The sequence below is a fragment of the Halichoeres trimaculatus genome, unplaced genomic scaffold (genome assembly GCF_033239565.1).
Source record: "Halichoeres trimaculatus isolate MK-OKI-2021-1 unplaced genomic scaffold, fHalTri1.1 fHalTri1_scaffold_5, whole genome shotgun sequence".
Taxonomy (NCBI): Eukaryota; Metazoa; Chordata; class Actinopteri; order Labriformes; family Labridae; genus Halichoeres; species Halichoeres trimaculatus.
Window position 1 is genome coordinate 22,971,370 of NW_027437183.1, and position 20,874 is coordinate 22,992,243.

Sequence of the window (20,874 nt, forward strand, 5' to 3'; positions counted from 1 at the left end):
ATTTCATTAAAAGAATTTCCCTCTCAACCACTGAGTGGATTTGAGATGTGTCTTTTTATTAATGAGCCCTTTTCCACTCTTTGATTTCTGCACGTATTGAAATGAGTGGAGACAAGCTGAAATCCCAGTTTCCTCCTGATATGTCAGCGCTGCAGTGAGCCCGGTTTGTTTGCTGCCTCGGAGGCTTCAAACAGAGAAAAAGGTGAGCAAATAAGATCAGCAGTGAGTGAGTGAGTTGAAGTCACCCCGATTCATAGAAGAAGAACTCAGAGGCTTTGTCCTCCTCAGTTAGAAATGCCATCTTATTAACACATCCTACAGCACACTTCATCATATTGTCTCGAGAAGGCAATTGTATGGAAGGGGCAATTAGGACAGAGAAGCTGTGAGGTTGCCATTATTTTAGAATTTAATGACCACACAATACGGAGCTAGATGTAGAAATGAGGGCTACAATACTACAATTATGCATAATCTGGCAGATCTTAGCACACCCCCCACTCTCCTCTTCCTTTCCTTTTTGAATAAATTTACATGGAAATGCATCTTGGCCTAATTTATTCAGAAAAATTAGAATATACATTACAAATATTTCCATAGACGACATCAGCAACATGCGGTAAGGAATTTAATGACTTATTTCTTTGTATTCATGCTTATGGATAAGGGTTGGGGAGGGGCACTTCTCCTCGGGCAGGAAACAGATAAATAATTAAACACAGGTGTATGTATTGATATTTATATTCACCTTTCATTCTTTTCATCCCGCTGTGCCATTCATCCTACAGGAAAAGAAAGCTTTCCAGCCCGTAACTCCAGGGAGAGAGTACACATTGTGGGCTCTGTGTGAGTGTGTATGCTTGTGAAACCAAGTGTGCATGCCACTTGTAATGGCAAGATGCATGACTCTGGACACAACCCAAAAGCAGAGATTATTGACATGGATGCTCTACCATTAATAAGCGGCTGTATCCTTTGTGTTCGGGGTCGCCATGGCTGCAGTTAACCATAACTTGTCAAGGCTGCTGCAGCCGCACAATGCGTACCTCATGCATCTCCTGTCAGCAGGCATAATTCCTGGATGCTGGCACGCCGCTGATTTCTGCATAAGTGATGCGAGCCTTCGAGTAGAGTTAGGAGCACGAGTCTTTTGCCATTGAGAGATGTTCATCATTCTTGATCTGGCTCTGTCAGGACCTGGTGTTTTAGTGCCTCTCACGATTAGGCAGAATTGACAGGCCAAGAAGGCAGTGAATAGCAAAAATGTGTGCAACTAAGGGGGTGTGGTGTGGGCTGCAGGGTGAAGTGGAGTGTGGCCGCCATTTAATCTGCAATTTATCAGTTTAGGCTGCACCATGTAACATCAGGGAGATTACATTCCAGAGAGAAGGAGCTCCATCTCCCCCTCTGTCCCCTCCTCCTCCTCCCCTATCTCTTCTCAAATGCCTCCTAATGTCGTCTGACGGCACAACGCCGAGGACAAAGAGGGAGGACTGTCTTTATTGTCGCCATTATTGTTTCTGAAACCCTTAATTAATATATAGCTTTGTGGACTCCTCTGCGAGGAAGCAATGAAGTGCCAATGACGGAGAGACGGAGCATAAGAGGTTTTCTGCAGAGACACATCTTTTATGGGGCTGTTTGTCATAAAGAAAAGTTGGGCCACGTTTTAACATGCACAAGCACACACACAAACCGCACGCAAATTCAAATGCACACTCTGCAGTTGATGTGTGCACATGACCTCTGACAACACTGATCACGTTTGGCCAATAAATGCTTAATTGCCATTTTTCCGTTGGGCTGCTTTATTGATGTCATTTCAGAAGTGATTAATATGAGCTGTTAACTAGCTGTAGCATTTAGCGCCAAAACAAAACTGAGCCGGCACTTTGAATTTTATGTAATTCTTTAGTTTTGTAGAGCTGGAAGAATCAGAGATGAGTTTTACTGCAGAGTCCAACTACTGCAATTCATCTGACTGTATATCTGCATTTGGAAGTGAAAAGAAAGAAAACTACACAGAACACAGGTAATTTTTTCACAGCTAATAATTTTTTTTTTTTCTAATCATTTCAAAATATTTTCTCTAAACATGCGCTCCTTGCACACCCTGCATGCTGTTTATAAAGGACGTGTAACAGGGTCACTCACGCTATTTATATGCAGTAGGAGACTATGGCAACAGCAGGCTCACAAGTCCAGTTTTTATCTCCGGTTGTGGGAGGGCAGAAGCAGAAATATGAAGATGCCGGCTTACAGGAAGGAAACCCGTGGCAGCCTGATATTAAAATGGTTCAGGAGTCAAGTAGAACAAGTCAAGTAGCTCGGAGGCAAAGAGAAGAAAGGAAAAGAAGAGGGAAAGAGCAGGTCATTCTTAAAAGCTAATGGACTGTCAATGGTCATATTGTACTATATTGAATATTGTGAAATATGTTTGCTTCGAGTAAACACTCTGCTATAAGTCATCTGTTGTCTATTTTCTACCAAAGCTACTGACCAGGAATGACTTAAACATTGTCAACTAACACATTTATTTACACTTTTTTAATTTTCAGATTTCACTTTTACACCCTCACCAGACCTCCTGATATTAATACTTGTTTTTGTTTAAAATGTTTTGATGTTTTGTTTTTTTTCCCAACATTTTGTTTTATGTCTTTCTCTTTTCAAACATCTCTGTAACCTTTCCAGAGTGGAGTCTGTCTGCCAGCTGTTGAGATCAGCGCTCACCACATCTGTAGCTTACAGCGCTGTCCACCAGACAGACTGTAGCCTGAGCACCAGGTCATCCAGGGCTCAAGCAAGAAATACAAATCTGTGCCCAGCCCTACAGAAAAAAGCCTGTGCAACAGCACACTCTCCATTAGGCCAGTTGTGCATTTGAAAGCATGAGCAGGAGACAGTGCACAGACACATTAGTGCAATTTATTGCTCCATGATCAGCCTTTATCAAGCATGCCTGTATCCACAGGGTTATTTTCTAGACATTCCCGGGAGGAGGAAGCAGCGTATGACCCGCTACACTTATCTGCACAGCCGCTCTGCAGCGACAGAGAGCCTGATCCATCCTGAAAGGGGGATTGAACTCTCACAAGATGAAGACATGACATCTCAGGCTTACTTGATGTCAGTGATAGGACAGCTCACTTGTAGATCGGGCACATTGCCAGCCAGCTCTCCCTGGGTCCTGAACGCAGCGTCTGAACAGAGGCCAACGACACAGATGACACCAGGGATGCCCAGTCACCTGTTGCTTAAGGATAGAATAATCAAAGTGGGTCATACTGGGACGCCGGCCTCCAAGTGTGTATGTGGAGATGATGTGTTTATTTCCTGTGAGTGTGTGTGTGTATGTGTGTGTGTGTGTGTGTGTGTGTGTGTGTGTGTGTGTGTGTGTGTGTGTGTGTGTGTGTGTGTGTGTGTGTGTGTGTGAGTGTGTTCTCTGATCTGAGCCCTGAAATCCACTACAGTGACAGAGATTATCAACATCAGCAGCAGATCTTCAGTCCAGATCATGTTCACAGTGAAATCTTTGCCAGGAAGTGATACCATGGTACAGAAAATCTGCCTGCCAACACACTTTTGTAGAAATATTTAAATAAGAGAACACATATGTTAAATATGAGTATTTTACTGGCCTGTAAGATGAGTCATCCAAACAAATTCCACCTGAATTGATTTCCATGCATGTTATTTCTGCCCTTAAGGGTTTTTTTTCTTGACACTTCCCTAACAATACTGCTTAATTGCAACCTCAATGAAACATGCATGATCAATCAGAGAGGGAGTTTACAGTCCAATTTATGGAAACACATGAAAGAGGTCTGTGTTTTGTTGCAGGCTACACCTGCACTTGTCAAGGTACTCAAGTACACCGGGTAATTGGCTGTTGATTGCTGCCATTAACATGTGATGGCTAAGTGCATCTAATTTCTGTTCTATTTCCGCTGTTCAATTTGGTGTCACCACCCACTCTTTATTTCTCGGAGGTGATTAGCCTTGCCGGGGAAAATTGTTCTTTTTCTAATGATATAAGCACAATATAAGGAAGGAGCAGGAGTCTCAAAATCACCATTGTAACTGACACCTCAGCTTAATTGATATCCTTTGTGCTGAGCATTAAAGAAAAGGGTAGGAGTGTCATTTATTCCCACTATTTTAGAAAAAATCCAAAAGATTTAGCAGAAAATTAAAGTGTCATGTAGGCTGCATGATTGTAAAGGTTTACTGTATTTCTATGGTTTAATATTGATTCTCCATAACAAGCCTTTAATAATACACAAGAGATTTTCTGTTATTTGGTTCAAGACACAAATCCCCCATTCAGCCTTTTGTCTTTGTAGTTTAAGCTGGATTTATCACAGAGAATTGTGCTCACTTTAACTGTTTGCATCTCTTACAGTATCTCCACCTCAGGGCACACACTCGGTATCCCTTTGAGTTTTAATCTCCTCCTCTTGCCTTTGTCCTCGCGGCTGTTTCATTTAAGTTTTAATATGTGTATTTGACATTTTCCTTCATTTACATCCCCTCTTCCTCTCACTCGGTGCCCACCCGCTACATTTAATTGACGTGCTTCTGCGTTGTGTTGTTTGTTCCGTCCATGGTGAGGATTTCCCGCCAGAACCAGCAGGTAAGTCCACCGACAGTCACACATATGGGTCTGGACTGTACAATAACATGCACGCGAGAGTGGAGAGAGGGCGCGCGCTATGTGACTCGAACACAAGAAATAGGTTTACTGTTTTAGCTCATAAAACAATACATTTTTGTTTTCCTTCTCACACCCCTGACACAGTGCTGGGTTCAATGCCCGTTAGTTAAATAAAGGGGCCTGTTGTTGAATAACGGCAGGCTAAAGACGATTAGGATAACCACCATAACAATAACAGTAATATATGTATTTTTGACGACTACCCACCATAAACAAAACAGACCTAGTTCCAGACAGCGAGTCTCTCTGGTTTTAAATGTCAGGCCGTCGTGCCCTGTGGTGTTCTTTGTCTGAGCCGCTCTCAGATCACAGCTAAGCACCGTCGAGAGGAATGGTGCGTCTGCCATCTGCAGGACACGGAGGGAGAGACGCGCACAGCCCACAGTGGACAACACGAACAGTCACTGAGAAAACAATGCAGTGTGTTGTTTTGTTGTTTCCTGAGGCTGCGTGATTTATATGGAAACCCTGCCTTGAATTCAGTAAACCTATTTCTTTAAAGAAGCTAAAATATGTGTTATTGGCAGTAATTTTTCACTTACATGAAGAAATGTAGTTTTAGCTTTCCTAGTGTTTTATTTTATATTCTCTCCTTTGGAATCACCATATAAATCAAAATCAAGCATTAAGTGTAATATTCAACAATTGCATTGAATGTTATTTTTTTTAAACTCTATAAATAAAACTACACCTCCTCTCTACAAATAGGTGTTGTGTGGCTTACCATAGCTGGGAAAGTTGATGGAAGCTCTAATAATGGATTTATGATAAACACAAACAGAGGTCGGTCTCTTTTTCTTCTTCATCCTCTGTTTTCCTGCAGCCAGGAAGTACTGGACCCCTGCATGAAGTCATGCACAATCCCCGCTGGACTGATCATCTGTCATCCCACAGCCATCTGTGTGAGACCTCAGGCCCCTTTGTGACTGACGCCAATATAAACTTCATCGTAATCATCTTTTCTTGATCACTCTGCCATCACCTGTAAAAAAAAAAAAAAAAAAAAAATCTGCATGCACTAATTATTCTTAAAAATTATTTCACTAAATGTGTGTGATAAATCACTACAGCTAAAGAAAGTATAAGCCAATAATACTACAGTATGTGGAGCAGCATCACACAACAAAACCAAGCCTCCTCCTATCTCAAATCAGCCAAGTGCCACATAGTCAAAAGATCCAATCTCCAAATCTGGCCTATCTAGCCATTGGCTTATGCAACTAATTAACTTCACACACCAAAATTTGAATTTAAATTAACACTTGCGAGATATCATCAGGGGACACAAAGCACCCCACGAAGAAGTTTATGATGAAAAAAAGATGAGTATTAGAGAAGGCAAGCGGTGAAGTAAGGAGGGCTTTTAGATGAGGGGGATATCTCCAATTACAATCCAGCGTACACTTGTCAGCAGTAATGAAATGTTTGCTGAGAGGTTGCTATTTGTGGCTGCTAGATTGGATGATGCTGCTCCACTGCCCCCACTAACAATTATATTCCATGCATAAATTTCCCCACCATCTCCTCTATTGTGTGAGAACTGTTGGCCACATATACCTGCAACTGTCCTGGAATAATGACACAGTGTTGTGCCTGCGCAGTACAGTACAGCTACGACACTCTGCTCCTGTACAGGGAATGACAATGTGTCTCAAGAGCCACAAAAAGAAGAGTTAAAAAAGGAAAAATTTCTGCTTCTTTTATTGTTTTTAAAGAATTACATAATGCATTAATCACAGTAAAGACAAACCGGCTTTCCCCGCATGTCATAATTGTGCAAGCTTACAGTTAAATGTAAAATTAGATGTAAGATGTAAAACTCTTTTCTTTTCTCTGCTCTGCCTCTTGACTCAATTGTACAGGGAGCAGAGCAGTAAAGCTTTGAGGGACAGACCAGCTCTTTGGTCTGTTTACTTTGCATACAATCAGAGCTTAAGTTACAGTTGCTATCCCAGTCGTGTGTTTTATTTGTGTGTATAAATAATGCGCTGTTTTGATCAGTATGTCAGTGTTTGTAGCTGCTCAGACTGGCTATCTGTGGAGAAACATAAGCCAGGTCCCAAATAATTTCATCAGATTTGTGGAGTATGTATTTCCAATTAAAGTGACATCACATAAACCTAATTAGTATAGATGCAACCTGCAACTTGATTTTCCAGTGCATGGTTTTCTCATCAAATTGATTACACAGACTCTGCAAAGAGGTACACACTGCAGATACATGTGGTGCATGTGCTGCTGCTGTTGATGGATATAAAAATGCATTTTTGATGCTCCTGTGAATTCTCCGGCTTTAAAGAGTAACAGTCAAGTGCAAAACTTAGCTACTCAAATATTCATCACAATATGTCTCTGTTTATGGCTGCAAAGGCTAGAAATAATGACAAAATGCACTGCTCCCTGTAAATTTGTTCAGGAAAACACATCTGTTTTTGTGCAAAATAAATCGTCGAGTTCTGATATGCAAGTATTACGGACACTAAGAGGAGCTTTGCATCCTCTTGCAGGTTCAATTACTGGCCTGTGGCAGGTACTAATCCTATTCTACTGTTTATCATGATGGAGAAGCTACAGACCATCCAATGACTTCATGCAAGAGGAGGCAGAGGATCAAGCAATCCCACACTCATCTCACACACACACACACACGCTCACACGCTCACTAGATAAAAATCACACACACGTACTACACCAACCACTGTAGCATAAAGTCAGTAACAAGTCAATAGTGTTGATTATTTGCTCTTCTAACCTACTGTGTTTGTGCTGTCAGGTTGTCTGCCTTGAAAGTAATGGGTTAACGAAACCTATCATACACGTGGCACGCCTGTGCACAGAAATGAAGCAGAAGATTTTAGGAGAGGAGGAATTTTAGTCATTCTGGAGAATTAAAGACATGCGTGTACTATAATTGTGGAAAGTTACACCGACACTGGGAGATCACAGCACGCCAAATTAGAAAAAAAAGAAATATAAGTGCACATAAACACAAGTCCCTTTCTTGAACTCAGGAGGAGGTAGAGAGCTATTATCCAATAGTCTGCCCATGTGGACACGTGTGGCCTCTCAGGTATCAGATTAGCAACTAAAATTTCTTTGTTGACTAACAAAGGCATGTGTCAATTAAGGGTGATGTGACCAAAACCAGGCATCACAGCAGCTCATTATCGACATTTTCTTGCCCTCCTCTTTATATTTCACTATTTTTACCCAGTGCAAAAATGATCCAGAGCTCTGATTTGAACCAATACAGGACAGTAACTGTTTACAGACTGAAATCAGACTCATTGGTTCCAACTCTGAGGTAGGATCGAGCAAACGGAAGGGGATATTTGTTCAAGTGCATTAAAGGGACTGAGCCTTGACAATCAGTGATGCGGTGACGCGTAGTCGGCCCGTTGGAGTGTTTGTACGTGGGGATAGGGCGGGGATAATGCCTATGCTGGGTTTAGAAAAAATAGTTAAAAATAACTACCTGTACAGAGCGCCCAACATCAAAGGCACTGTTTTCAATGTTTCCATGAACGCCACCCCGTCTCTGCGCAGAAGTCGACCCTGTTTCCTAACCGCCCCGCTTCCAACACCCAAGGGCTACTCATCGCTTAAGGTGCCTTCCTCACTTAGGCAAGTTTTTAACAATAACATCACTTGCCTCAGACATCTCTAAAGGGCATGATATGCATTTGAATTATTTTTTTTTTCTCAAACGAGATAAACAAAACATTAAATAGAATTACAGAAATAAATACATTTTATTTCATATAAATATGTGGGCCCTTATGTCCAAATTTTCACTGACACACTCGTGTTTGGGAATAAGATGAAGTAAACAATTCATGAAAGAAGCTGCCTGACTGTTTGATACACTAACCCTCTGAGTATTATGGTTTTGTGAATTGATCTGAGTGTTTATGAGTCTCTAAATCCCCTCAGTAACCATCATGCACTGTAAATCCCCACGTTACGATGAATTTAATGAACATTATACTGTAATTTAATTGGAAGCCCTTCCCTCTCACTCAGGGGGAAATAAAGATCAGTGATCACATCAAGGAAGTCTGGTCCCTTTATATAGGATTATCTTTTAGGCTGATTTAATGTCATATTGATAGCTGTGTATATATACAACTCCTAATACAGACCCCAAAAGTGAAACATGATTAGAGAGACAAAAAGAGGAAAAAATCTAAATCAGGTTCAAAGATAACATCTGGCCAATTGTTTTCCCCAAGGCTGTTTCTTGTTTTTGTTTTTTTTTCAGACGGCTAAAACCTGGATTTGTCCACATACGTACAGTAATATATATTTTGTAATCTTTCAACGTCTCTGGCTATGTACAAGCTATACAAATAAAGAGCAGGCTGAGGGCCAGGTTTGAGAAGCTGTGCAGAGGGAGCAGTTGGTTGGGAAGTCTCCCAGTCTCCCGGCTCCTTCCCCCGCAGTCTGCCCATACAGGTGGCTGTTCTGCTTCACTTGCGATCGTCGATGGTCTTAATGAATTCCAGCGCCGCGGTGAACTGCATCCACCAATAGCACTCCTCCCCACTCAGCCGGCTGGCATAGAAATTATTGATGTACTGAACGGTGGACAGCAGGCAGGGCGGGTTTGCCTGGAGGGGAGGAGATGTGGGGATGGGCTCACATTAGCAGCCCAAAGAAGCTCACGCAACACCGTACAGATTATATTCATAAATATGTAAAATATATCCACACAGGTTAGAAAACAGCAGTCACCTGGGAGATAATTCTCTGTTTATTCCTAGTTTTATAAAAAGTGATCAAATTGAAGTCATAAGGCCCCCAGAATTTAAGAGTTAGTTAAAAATGTGTGAATGTGAAAGTGTTGTTGAATGAAGCTGAAGTCACTCACCCTTATGAGGACAAAGACGAGCACAGGGACAAAGTCATCGGCTCCGGGGACAGAGTCTTCATTGGCCAGGCTGAGGAGGTTCATGATGGTGGAGCACATGCGCAGAATACACTGGACTTTGTCTCGGGGCGTCTTGTAAGCATTGATGGTCCTGATCTCAGACTGAGCAGAGGGCCAGGGGGCCTCCTTCAGGTAAACCTGCAACCACAAAAGTAAAACACTTTGACTCCAACTGCACTGAAACATTTAACATAAATACATGAAGTGATGAAAACATTACAAAGAAATACCTCTGGGACTTGGAGAGCTTTATGATTGGCTGTCACAACTTTAGACAGTCGCTGGATATGTTCATGGAAAAGCCTGTTTGAGAAAAAAAATGGTCAGTTTACTACAGGTTTACTTCAACAGAACAGTGTTTGGAAACATATCGATTTAAGTAAAGAGCAGACTATTTTAAGGTTGCTTTTTTTTCTTATTTCTGATCACATGGCTTCAACTCTTTATTACAAAATGCACAAATTCAACTACCACAGCAATAAATGCTAGCAAAATGCTCAAATTAGCCATCCAGTACGATTATAACTCCATACACCCCTACTGTGTAGAAGCTGATGATGCCATTACTTTCCAAAATGATCAAACAAAGTTGCAGACTAAGCATATTATCATCCAGAGAAGCATTATGTTATACTCAAAATAAAATACAATTATAGCCTGAAAGACAAATCTGTGGGTAAAATGTCCACCTTTTAAATTTCACATACTCATAGGCTCAATAACAGACCAGACAGGATAACTGATAAATGGATCAAAGCACTAAAGACTGTCAGTGTGTGGCTCTCGTGTCAGTCCAGATACTCACTGGTCTCTGAGAATGTCTCCATCCTGGTTGGGGTAGAAGGCCAGTTTGAAGATGCGGTTCATAACGCTGCGCTCGATGGCCATCTGGGCGTCCTGCAGCTGGTCCTCACTCGCATACTGCCAAATGGCATCACGGGCCATGGCACCGTACAAGTAGCGCAGAAAATCCTCCACCGCTGCAGTCTTGTCATCTGCTGCTGTGCATCCCTGGAACGCTGGAGGGGAGCAGAGGAGCAACAGATTCAACACCAGCGCAGGGGCAGAGCTGCAAACAATACCTCGTAGAAAAGGGGTTTTTCTCATGTGAGGCAAGTTGCAAAAGTGCAGACATCCTTACAAGCTGTTTACACACCTAGAAACCAATTTTGATGTTTTGTATGAAAGAAGGGGAAAAACTCTGGCAGCTCATCTGCAGAAATGCGGACCAAGTGGCTTACTTTGAATTACCACACTTTCAAGTTTGACCACAGACCTTAGACAATGTATCCATATGCCAAGGGTTTGAGGAGAGAGAGCATTAATCTTAACTTTTTATCCTCTAAGGTACATAAAATGTGAATATATGAAACACAGGAGAAATAATAAGTCAACACACTGAGCTACGGTTGAATTATCTCAAGTGTGAAAATGTAGATACCTTTAATGAAGTCAAGCATCTTTGACTCCATGTGTTCAAGGAGGAGCCGGACACAGACGGTGGTGAAGTAGCGATTAGCCACCTCCTTGTCTCTGAGCACCCTCTGGAGGAGCCTCTCCAGGTGGGCCTGAGAAGTCTGGAGGCCCTGACGACATCTGGTTAGATAAGCGATGTATGGGGCCCGCTTTCTACAGGAAACACACCAAGAAGGGTTTTATCACTATTGGCCTTGGCTCTACTTGTCCGAAACATCATCAGGTGTTGAGCAGAGAAAAGGTTATCATAACAAAACCATAAAGGAGCTGGTGTTGTCTTCACATTTACCTGTAGTCCTCAGCTATGGCCGCCAGCAGCTTCTTGCAGGTGCGTGCGTCAAAGCGGCCAACGCAGCGTGTGGTCTCCTGGATCTGGGCCATCTGGCTCTTATCCTGAAGGTTGATGGCTTCTGCAAGCTGGACCTTCAGGAAGCAGACGATCTCATTGTCTGAGGGATAGGAGAACAGGCAGACAGCATTAGACAACGATCCTCAGCTGTAATCTTATCGACCAGCTGCCTCCACATGACAACGTGACTGATGGCCACAATGATGGAGTCCTTTGCTTTTTTGCCTTTGACCACTGATTCTGCCTGCTATTGTCTCGCTGCAGGATGTGACGTTGACCTGCAGAATCACTTGGAGAAAAACTTAAGTGAAGTGATTTCGATGCTTTTTACATCCTCTGCTCTTTTCGCCTTGCCTGAAACCAGGGAGGGGTAAGTGGGAAGGTGAAGGTGACACAGATGTGTTGTCTTGCTTCAGGACACTTTCAGCATGTTGGAGCCTTGCCAGTGTTAAAGGTTTGTACCCTGCTGCTCCTCCAAGTGAAGAGCTGAGTGTAAGATTCCCCAAAGTTTAAAAATAACCTCAAACACTATCTGAACACAGAGATCAGGCCCTGGCTCTTACATGCGTTAATGCAATTCTTCTTGGTCTGTATTAAAAATATGAATGATAACATGGAGAAAGTGCAGTTCCAACATATATCAACTGAAAAAGATGTCTACTTTGAGAAAATAAGAATATGGATTTTAGGACTGGCTACCTTCAGGATCCATGTGGTCAGGCAGCCCGTTTCGAGTGGTAGCATGAGCCATGATAGGCAGAGCCACAGAGTCTGCAGAGCACAATGCCAACCTCAGTTTCTTTTTCGCATCACTGAAAGAGGAAACAAAAGAAATCTCAATCAGTGTAAAAACAAAAAATATTTGGAAAAGTGACTAAAAAATTCTGCACTTGTGTTTGTCAGCAACATGCTGCTCTCTCTGTGTATAACTGGGAACTTCTGACCTGAAAGAAAACTTGGAGTCGTGCTGCTGTGCCGTCTGGCTGGCCGAGTCGGGGAGGTCGTCCGTGGAGATGTTCTGTAGGGTGTCTTCTCTGGGGGAGTCATGCACGCTTTCTTCTACGCAAATATCTAACAACACATAAAAAAAAGAGACTAAAATTTCAGCTCATCTACTGCAAATATTTACAACAAATGTACATGATTTTTCTTTTCCTGACCTCCTGTACCATCGTAGGAAGCTCCACCAGTGGCTCCATCACTCGGGCTGGTCCTCTTGATGTTCCTGTATTTGTCTAGGATGTCTTCAGCCGCCTGCGCTTGAAAGTTCTGTCTGGGCATTGGGTCATCTGATAAAACAAATATAAATGTGTTAGATAAAAACATAACCCCACAAGTATCCACTTATTGATCAGGATGTGTCAAGAGGAAACGGACCTTGAGGGACACGCTCCTGTGGGATGTCATCTTTCTCCTGCTTTTCCCTTTTCCTAAATGCAGCAATGGGAGCTGTAGAGAAGGAGACAAGAAACAGATTGACAAATGTTTCGCTTTCACCATCACTGGAAGCAGATCAGGATTCACCTGTTGACAGCCACTTGAGTAAAATGCCAGTTTCTGAAGACTAAAACCCTCACTATAAGGTTGCAGTGGTGTTGCATACAGTGCCAAAAAGTGTAGAACTCAAAGAAACAAAAGCAAATAATATTGAAGTTCACTCTCTACATAGTTGTAATATATGTAAACAAGCATTCTGGTGCTTATTCTTTTCAAACAAAGCTGTTTAAACAGGGTCAAAAAGAAAGGTAAGGTCTGCAGTTTGATGAAACATAGGAAACACTGGTTACATTCGTGTTTTATAGTTTTCATTCAGTGAAACGCTAACAAACTGTTGGCAACACAAAAGCAAAAAAGGTGGTGGAATGGGTTCATGGATGAGGAGTGTGGGCATAGGTACTCAGGCTACCCCATGTCACATCACAGCTCTACAGCTCTGAGAACACATCTACAAAAGCAGCACGAGCACACAGCCGCTGGCTCCAGCAGAAAAGCTCAATGAGGACAGCTTGGAAGCGTTACCTGGGACATCACTCTCAGCCGTCCAATACAGCACTGTGAGGGACACAACAGACAGGGTTGGCCTTTCACACACAGGCTGCAGCTCTGCCCGACATGACTGTGTGTCACCATGCAGAGCAGCAAACACACACACACAATGTACTCTACAGAGATTCGGAGGGGGATTGGTGGTTTCAGCTCTGCTGCTCTCTTCGTCCCGTGTGCACACAGTCGTCTATTTTATGAATATCAATGTAATGTTTACTTAAAAAACATCATTATCTCAAAGAGTAATAAGCATTCATTGTGTGTGGGCACAGCTCATTATTTCCCAGACAGATGCATGAGAGATGGCTGTAGAGTAGAACTGCAACAAGAGATGTGTCATCTATCAGTGCTGATGACAGAAAGGTCTATCTAATGACCATTAGCCGGTTGCTGACAGCACTGCTGGGAGGGCTACAGCCATACAATCTACACAGCTAAAGCTCCTCTGATGACTGATTAGCTCTGAAAAGTCTATATAAATCTGCAGCCAGTGCGACGTGAGGGGAAAAGGACTGGACACGTCTCTAGTGTAACTTCAAACAACAAGAAACATAATTTTCCAACTGGAGCGTCAACAATCGAGTGGACAACATGGATCATCATTCTCTTTCTCACATTATAAATTGGTTTTTGCTCGGCTCTTTAAAGTGTGATATTTCCTGTCAGTTGTTATTAAGAGAACTTTTTTCTGCAACAAGAAAATAAAGGAGCGCTGTGGGAAAACAGATCACTTTTAAATGAGTAAAAGGTCATTTTTCAGTGAAGAAAACAGGGTTTGCTTTGAATACTGGAAATTGATGTTTCCTTACCTTTGGGAATGGCTGATACGAATCTTTTCTTCCACCATGGTCTGTTACGATCAGACTTCTCATCATCACTGTCTTTTCTGTCCTCGACCTTTGGAAACAACACCGGTAGATTAGACACTTGATGTCTGGAACTTTGAATAAAATCTATGTGTGTTCATGCTCTTCCTCAGCAAAGAGTAAATTACCTCTCCTTTCAGGGAGTCCTTGCTAGGTGATGAGGACGGTCCTAAGGCGAAAGCTCCAGCAGGATCTCGCTCTTCTACTGCAACCCGGCGGTTAAGGCCAGGGTCACTTGTGGGCCGGCGGCCCGGGCACACGATGTCAGAGCTGCGGCTACGAACCAGCCTGTCAGGGAAGGAGTGGCGCTGCTTGGTGTGCTCCAGCTCAGCCTGGGCCAGGCAGTGGGGCGTGAAGAGAGAGTGGCGTGTCTCCTGCCCCAGGGCACTGGCTTCAGGGATGGGAGGATCTGGGGGAGGGTGAGCAGGCCTGGCATAGTGAACTTTAGGCCTCACGATAGTTCCTGTGGAGGAGCCTGAGGTAATAAAGGAAGAGAATAAAGTGTTGTTGAGTTAACGGAGGTGTTTTCCATATGAAAATGAATATTTACACAACCCTGTTCACTTGTTATGAGCAGTTTTCGGTTCATTCTCTCTGATTTTAAGTTACTACCCATCCCAATACACAGGCTTCTTTCCTAAGTATAGTTTTCTGTAGCATAGTCTTGTTTGAAAAGGTGTTTTCTGACTTGTTTTATGAAATCAGGAAATAAAAATGAGCTCAGAACTGGTAGAAAGTGCTAAAGAGAAATGTTAGTGGGAGATGAGCCCTCGGTATAGGTAGGCCACCTGTTCCAAGGGTACACTCTCGCTCCTGAAAAGCATCCAATGGCAGCCTCGTGCCATGAGCACAGTGGGACAAAGGGACAGTGCCAAAGAGCCTGGGGTGAGGTCTCTCAACCTGTCATCCCTTCACCTTGCCACAGATACACAACCACGACCATTCCTCTCTTACACTTCTCCACCTGTGCTACAAACAAAACGCAATGAAACAAAGACCGCGAAAAGTAATCTGAGGAACTCGTTTAGCCAAAGGAACCGACACGTCATTGTGCTCTTAATTTGCCCAGTAATTAGGACACAATCACTCTTTCAGTTTGTTTCAGAGCTCAAGCTGTTCTGTGAGCTCACAACATTTGGGTGGGGATTAAATGGTGCTTATTTCAGAGTGAAAATTACCTTCACCTGAGGAGAGGGGATCAAACATGGCAAGGAGAGAATCAGCTTGTGAGGGTGGAGATGTCAGGTGGTGTGTTCCTGTACAACAAGAAAAAAAAAGCATAAAAGACTGTTAAGAGGATTGACTCAATTAAATGTTATACACAAATCTCAGCGCTGTTATTTAAAAATAATGTTTCTGATCGTCAAACTAAAAGGGTAATTTCCAAGCCTCTCATTGTGATTCTCTTGCCAGGCTAACAAAGAGTATTTAACGCTACACTCTCTTTATTCAACACTGAAAACTCCAGCTGTGATTTAGCCTTTTGGCAGCTTTCAGAGTGATGAGGATTGATCGCTCTGGCAGATGATGTTTGGGATAAATACACTCTAAACTGATGGCTGAGCTCGCCTAGCGGGGCTGTGACACTCTCCTACCATGGCCTGACTCCTCCCCATCTGGACTGGTCACAGAGTCCTTCCCTCCAAAGTCTGAGCTGCACTCTGACCTCAGATCCTCGATCTTGTTTGGGATGTCTTCTGAGGTTGCACTGATACCTGCAGCGAGGGCAGAAAAACAACAAAAAAACAGTTGTGACATTTCAGATGAGAAGAGGAAACTTTGACTTGGGAAGTGGCCACAACGAGGATCTGCATGTTCACCGTCTCTCAAACAAAAAGAGGACATTTTTATCTTTAGACTAATACTGCATGGTTTCTCTTCGATAGGAACCCACTGGGAACTCCAAATTGGTAGCGTAAGCTCCCATGGGTTAGAGGAGAGACACAGATAAGAGTGATCATCAGATGCAGACTATCCATCGAGTGGATCCCGTGGGACGTTTTCCTGTGAGCTGAGCCAGGAACATAACCGCTGGCTTCTTAATCTTGGATACTACTTCATGCGTGTCAACAAAGTGTGTCAGAAAAAAGCGTGTCCACCTGAGCCCATAGAGGAGACACCCAACAATAGCCTGTGTCATGCAGAAAAGTTCACACTGACCCACTACACTAGTTCACTGTGCTCCCGGCAACACAGAATCCAGGAGGGTGAGAAACAGGACATGAACGCAACCAGAATTTAAAAATGCAATTCATGACTTTCCTAAACATTAATAAGAGACAAAACTGGAAGACTCAAAGAAATACAACTAGCAGAGTACAGAATAAGCTGAAGGGTTTTTGAGGAAGGAGTTGGTAAGGCTCATACCTGAGACAACACTGAGACCAGGCGTGCTGGGCCTCGAGCTGACCTCTCTGACCTCTGTGTCATCCGAGGTGCTGCCAACCCCAGAGCAGCTCTCCAGCTCCTGCAGACGCTCCTCCTGTTTCAGGTCCGGGGCTTCTGCACACAAAAAAAGAACCAATATGGAAATTCTCCTCAATAAAAAAGAAAAATATCAGTGCCAAGAATGTTATTTTTTTCTACTTCAAGTGTAGATAAAGCTTCACTGAAAATAAACTCATAGCCCACTGTACTTGTGTTAGTTAGTTTTAGATGATGGTCATTCGCTCTCCCCAACCCCCTTGTGTTAAGATTATTGGGAAACCAAGTGGGCACATATGTGAGAAATCAAACAAAGCATACATTATCATGTCTTATAACTGCCAAACCATGCCATAAAGCTAGTACGGCCAATTCTTTGGCTACCCAACGGAGCTGTTGGGTCAAACCCAGAGGCTCCATACTAACAGCAGTACTCATTTGCATGCTCGTTAGTAATAATGTGTTGGTGAAGTGCTCTTCAGAGTGTAGTTTTCTGCTGCCTAGCCATGAAACAAGCGCTGCACTCGAAGCGAGTCTCCTATCGTGCTATTACAGAGCAGAACAGGGGCAGCAAACGGAACAAAAAGCAATCAAGACACTCATGCATGTCATTTCTGCTCGGCACATATTGAAGTGGTGTACTACTTCAATTAACATAAGGTTCAGGCTTTTCAAAGAAACACTTAACGCTGTTAATAAAAACACTCTGGTGATTTTCACAAAACAACGGTTTCAAAAGGGGGAGTTAAGCACATAATCTCTCACTAACAAAGGTTTGGTCTGTGAGTTCACCGTGTCAGAAAAGACAGAAAGAAGAACCTGTCATTCATAAAACTGCTTCACATGAGGAATGACGACTGGTGTAAACTCATGTCCTGTATATTTAACGTCGTAGTAATGTGATGTAAACTATATGGTATGCAATCTCATCTCTAGCCATATGAAAAAGTGACACCATGTAAAGCGAAGACAGCTGCTGTCCTTGTACTTCCCTCCCTACTTCTTCACCACAGGTGCAAACACACCTGGTGGTCCCTCTAAGGAAACCCTGAGCTGCCTTTTACTGGCAGAGGCAGATCTTCCCTGAAATTTGCCCTATGCAGGAAAGTGCAGACAAATATGAAGACAGATGCATGCACACATTTATTAATATAGAATACTGTGCAACCACACCTGGTCTCCCCACCCCCACTTTGTGGAGGAAACATAAACATGCACACACACACAGATGTTGGAGACTGTCATGGAGATGAAGTGTAACAGTCAAGAAAACATCAGGAGAAACAGGAAGTCAAAGAGGGTCTACTACAACAGACTAAACCTGTTTTCTCACCTGAGTCACTGGGAAGAACCTCCACACTCCAGGCCTCGCTCGTGGTCTCTGAGATAGTGGACCCGTAGGGGTCCAGCAGAACTGAACCAGAGCCAGGAAGACACAGCAGGCTGCCGAGCATGTTCTCTGCAGCTGCCCCTGAGAGCAGAGAGGAAGAGACAGACAAAGAGTTAAACTCCTCACAGGAAAAAAAAGTGTCGAGGAATCACCTCTAGAGTTGGAAAGTCATCTGGAAGGTACCTTTGTGTTCTTTACAAAACATCTGTGTCATCAGGACACTGGTGTTGATTCATATTCTGTAATTACTTCTTATAAATTATTCAGGCTTTAAATATGAGCGTCTTGTGAACTTGGGAGTAGCACTACAGGAAAGATGCCTTTCATAAAATCTTGAAATGTTAGAGCTGCTTGTGTGCAACAAAAACTCACAATGCTCTATTCCAAAACATCTCAAAGTTCATGTGGTGCTATGGTTGGGTGTAACTACTGATTAATTTTTAGAGCTGGGACGATATGCCTTTTCTACCGATTTGATTTTTTTGCAATATTTAGGGTGATTTAAATTGCATTTCTTTGATAGTCCAGATTTTGGGATATTCCGTTTGCTTTTTTGTTTGCTTTTTAAACATCAGACCAAGTGAAAAAAGTTGAATGATGATGATGATGATGATGGCTACAACAGACAATGACCGACAGAATGATTATCCACATGTTCCCCAAAACAGCGCATCATATGCGAGTCAGTATTTAAGATTTATCCAGAGGGTCTGAAATCTTAACTTTTTTCCAACCCACAATATAAACTAAAGGCCTTTGCACACCAACGGCGATGTGAATAAATGGCATGAAATTGCGAAAAATTTGGAGGCATCATATTCAATCTGCGTGGCTATTCTCCTTCAAACGATGTCTTTGTAATCAATTTCTTTGTAGATTTTATGTCTTTTGTCGTAAAGAACCTGGTCCTGGGACACAAACACAATCAATGTTGAATTTTTTTGTATGTGACTTATGAACAACGAGCATTTGTTTGGTCAGATGTGTACTCGTCACAAGCGAAACTTTGGAAAAATCGACCTCGGTCCAAAAATATAAAAGCCGCAATTTCACTCATCGAAAGAATGTTACTAATGTGAAAGCTGGTGTGCATAGAAAAACAGTAGGTTTGGAAAAATAAATAATGTGTGAAATATTTGCGCGAAAATATGCATCTGGTGTGCAAAGGGCTTAAGACTACAATAAAGGACTTCAATTTAAAAAACTAAGTAAAAAAAATAAAAAAAATATTTGTGAAGAAAAATTCCTAATTTAAAATTGTTAAAAAATCCTGATACTTTGATACATACATTTTTTTCTTCCACCCCTATTATTTTGGGGTCAAACACTTTTATAACTATATTTTAACTTTTAAAAAAGGGGCCTTTAAGAGAGCAATTAAATTTAAAAAATACTTTTTTTTCTGAGAAGTTTAAGTTAAATTGTAAACTTTCTTAAATTGATCGATATAGTTCAAATAATAATGACATAAACAGCGCGACTCTTTATAAGGCAGAGAAGAAGAAGATATGCATCTCCACACGTCGGAGCAGTAATCATCAAATTTACTGACACTGTACAGATATTTCTTTACTTTCTACTTTTTACTAAATGAGTGCCTATTAGCTTAAATTTATTAAATTCTATTCACTCTGTGGTGAATTTGAAACGGAATATAGATAGTTTGTTCAGCCTTACATTTCCCTATCTTAATTATAGAGGTTTGCCTTCAGACAACACAGTGAGAAGGCCTGAGATGAGCTAAATTACCACAGAAACCCCTGTGTGCTGTGTGGACGGGGCCTCAGAGCCACTGAGCTTTGCATACAGAGACACAGAGAGAGTTGGAGGTCACATACGTTTCATGCTGGGACCCACAGGCACATATACCACTGCGCCAAAGGTGAAAGGTTAATGGTAATATCTCACCCTGCCCTGGCCTCCAGGGCCATGACTTTGAGCTGTTGATTAAGCCCAGCATTACTCACAACCAAATTACCGCCTCGCCCATCCACTCCTACAAAGTCCTCAACACTGCATCCCCCCCACATCTCCATGAGAAGCCATGGCTTAACAAGGCGGAAGAACGTGGAGGGGAGGGAAAACAGGCAGCAGGTGTGAGTGGGAGTCAGTGGCCAAGGCTCAAGATCAAAAAGTGGGCCTGTGGTAGCCGCCTTGCCCCCTGATATGTCATGATTCCACCTCATGGCACACGCACGCCATGAGTACTCGATGCATGCCAGCACCCAGGCAACAGTGTGTGCTGATGTTGGCGGGGGCAGGGCTCTCAGTAACGGTGGGAGAGCTCTATCCCGCTGTCCGTGTTTACAGTCTTCAAGGTAGGGGCGCAGAGTACTTGTCTTTCAGGTGGATGATTAAATGAGTGGCACAACAAGAAGTGAAACAATTAGAATTTCTGCCTCATTATCATGGTAATCTTATCAGTGGGATAATGAGGTATTAATGGATATTTAATGTGCATCTCATAACCCAATCCCTTGGAGAAAACACATAAGGAAATCGCTGTAAATTCACTTAATGATGGAAAAGTCCCCCAACGCCATATTCCGAAGAATGAAAAATGGTGGATGCAAATGAGAAGGAACCAAGGTCAATAAGACTGCAGGGACTGAGTGAATGTCAGAGAGAGAAGAGGAGGGAGAGGCAGAGAGAAGGAAAGAGAGATGGGCAGAGGAA

The 20,874-nt window shown here is 42.6% G+C and overlaps 1 protein-coding gene across 5 annotated transcripts in view; it reads right to left on the reverse strand.

Moving 5' to 3' along the window:
• Nucleotides 1-6,412: 6,412 nt before the first annotated feature.
• gapvd1 (GTPase activating protein and VPS9 domains 1) overlaps nt 6,413-20,874 on the reverse strand; it is a 31,359-nt gene continuing 16,897 nt past the window's right edge. For 4 of the 5 annotated variants that reach the window (XM_074669931.1, XM_074669930.1, XM_074669928.1 and 1 more), the window contains 16 exons: nt 18,142-18,279; nt 16,752-16,886; nt 15,980-16,099; nt 15,563-15,640; nt 14,513-14,859; nt 14,328-14,415; nt 12,850-12,921; nt 12,633-12,761; nt 12,417-12,543; nt 12,172-12,284; nt 11,413-11,572; nt 11,089-11,276; nt 10,453-10,666; nt 9,878-9,950; nt 9,588-9,785; nt 6,413-9,327 (listed from right to left, as the gene is read on the reverse strand). In XM_074669931.1, the coding sequence (XP_074526032.1) occupies nt 9,187-9,327; nt 9,588-9,785; nt 9,878-9,950; nt 10,453-10,666; nt 11,089-11,276; nt 11,413-11,572; nt 12,172-12,284; nt 12,417-12,543; nt 12,633-12,761; nt 12,850-12,921; nt 14,328-14,415; nt 14,513-14,859; nt 15,563-15,640; nt 15,980-16,099; nt 16,752-16,886; nt 18,142-18,279 (2,321 nt within the window). In that variant the 3' untranslated portion in view covers nt 6,413-9,186. The remainder of the gene's footprint in view (nt 9,328-9,587; nt 9,786-9,877; nt 9,951-10,452; nt 10,667-11,088; nt 11,277-11,412; nt 11,573-12,171; nt 12,285-12,416; nt 12,544-12,632; nt 12,762-12,849; nt 12,922-14,327; nt 14,416-14,512; nt 14,860-15,562; nt 15,641-15,979; nt 16,100-16,751; nt 16,887-18,141; nt 18,280-20,874) is intronic. The other variant, XM_074669929.1, reaches the window with a different exon arrangement.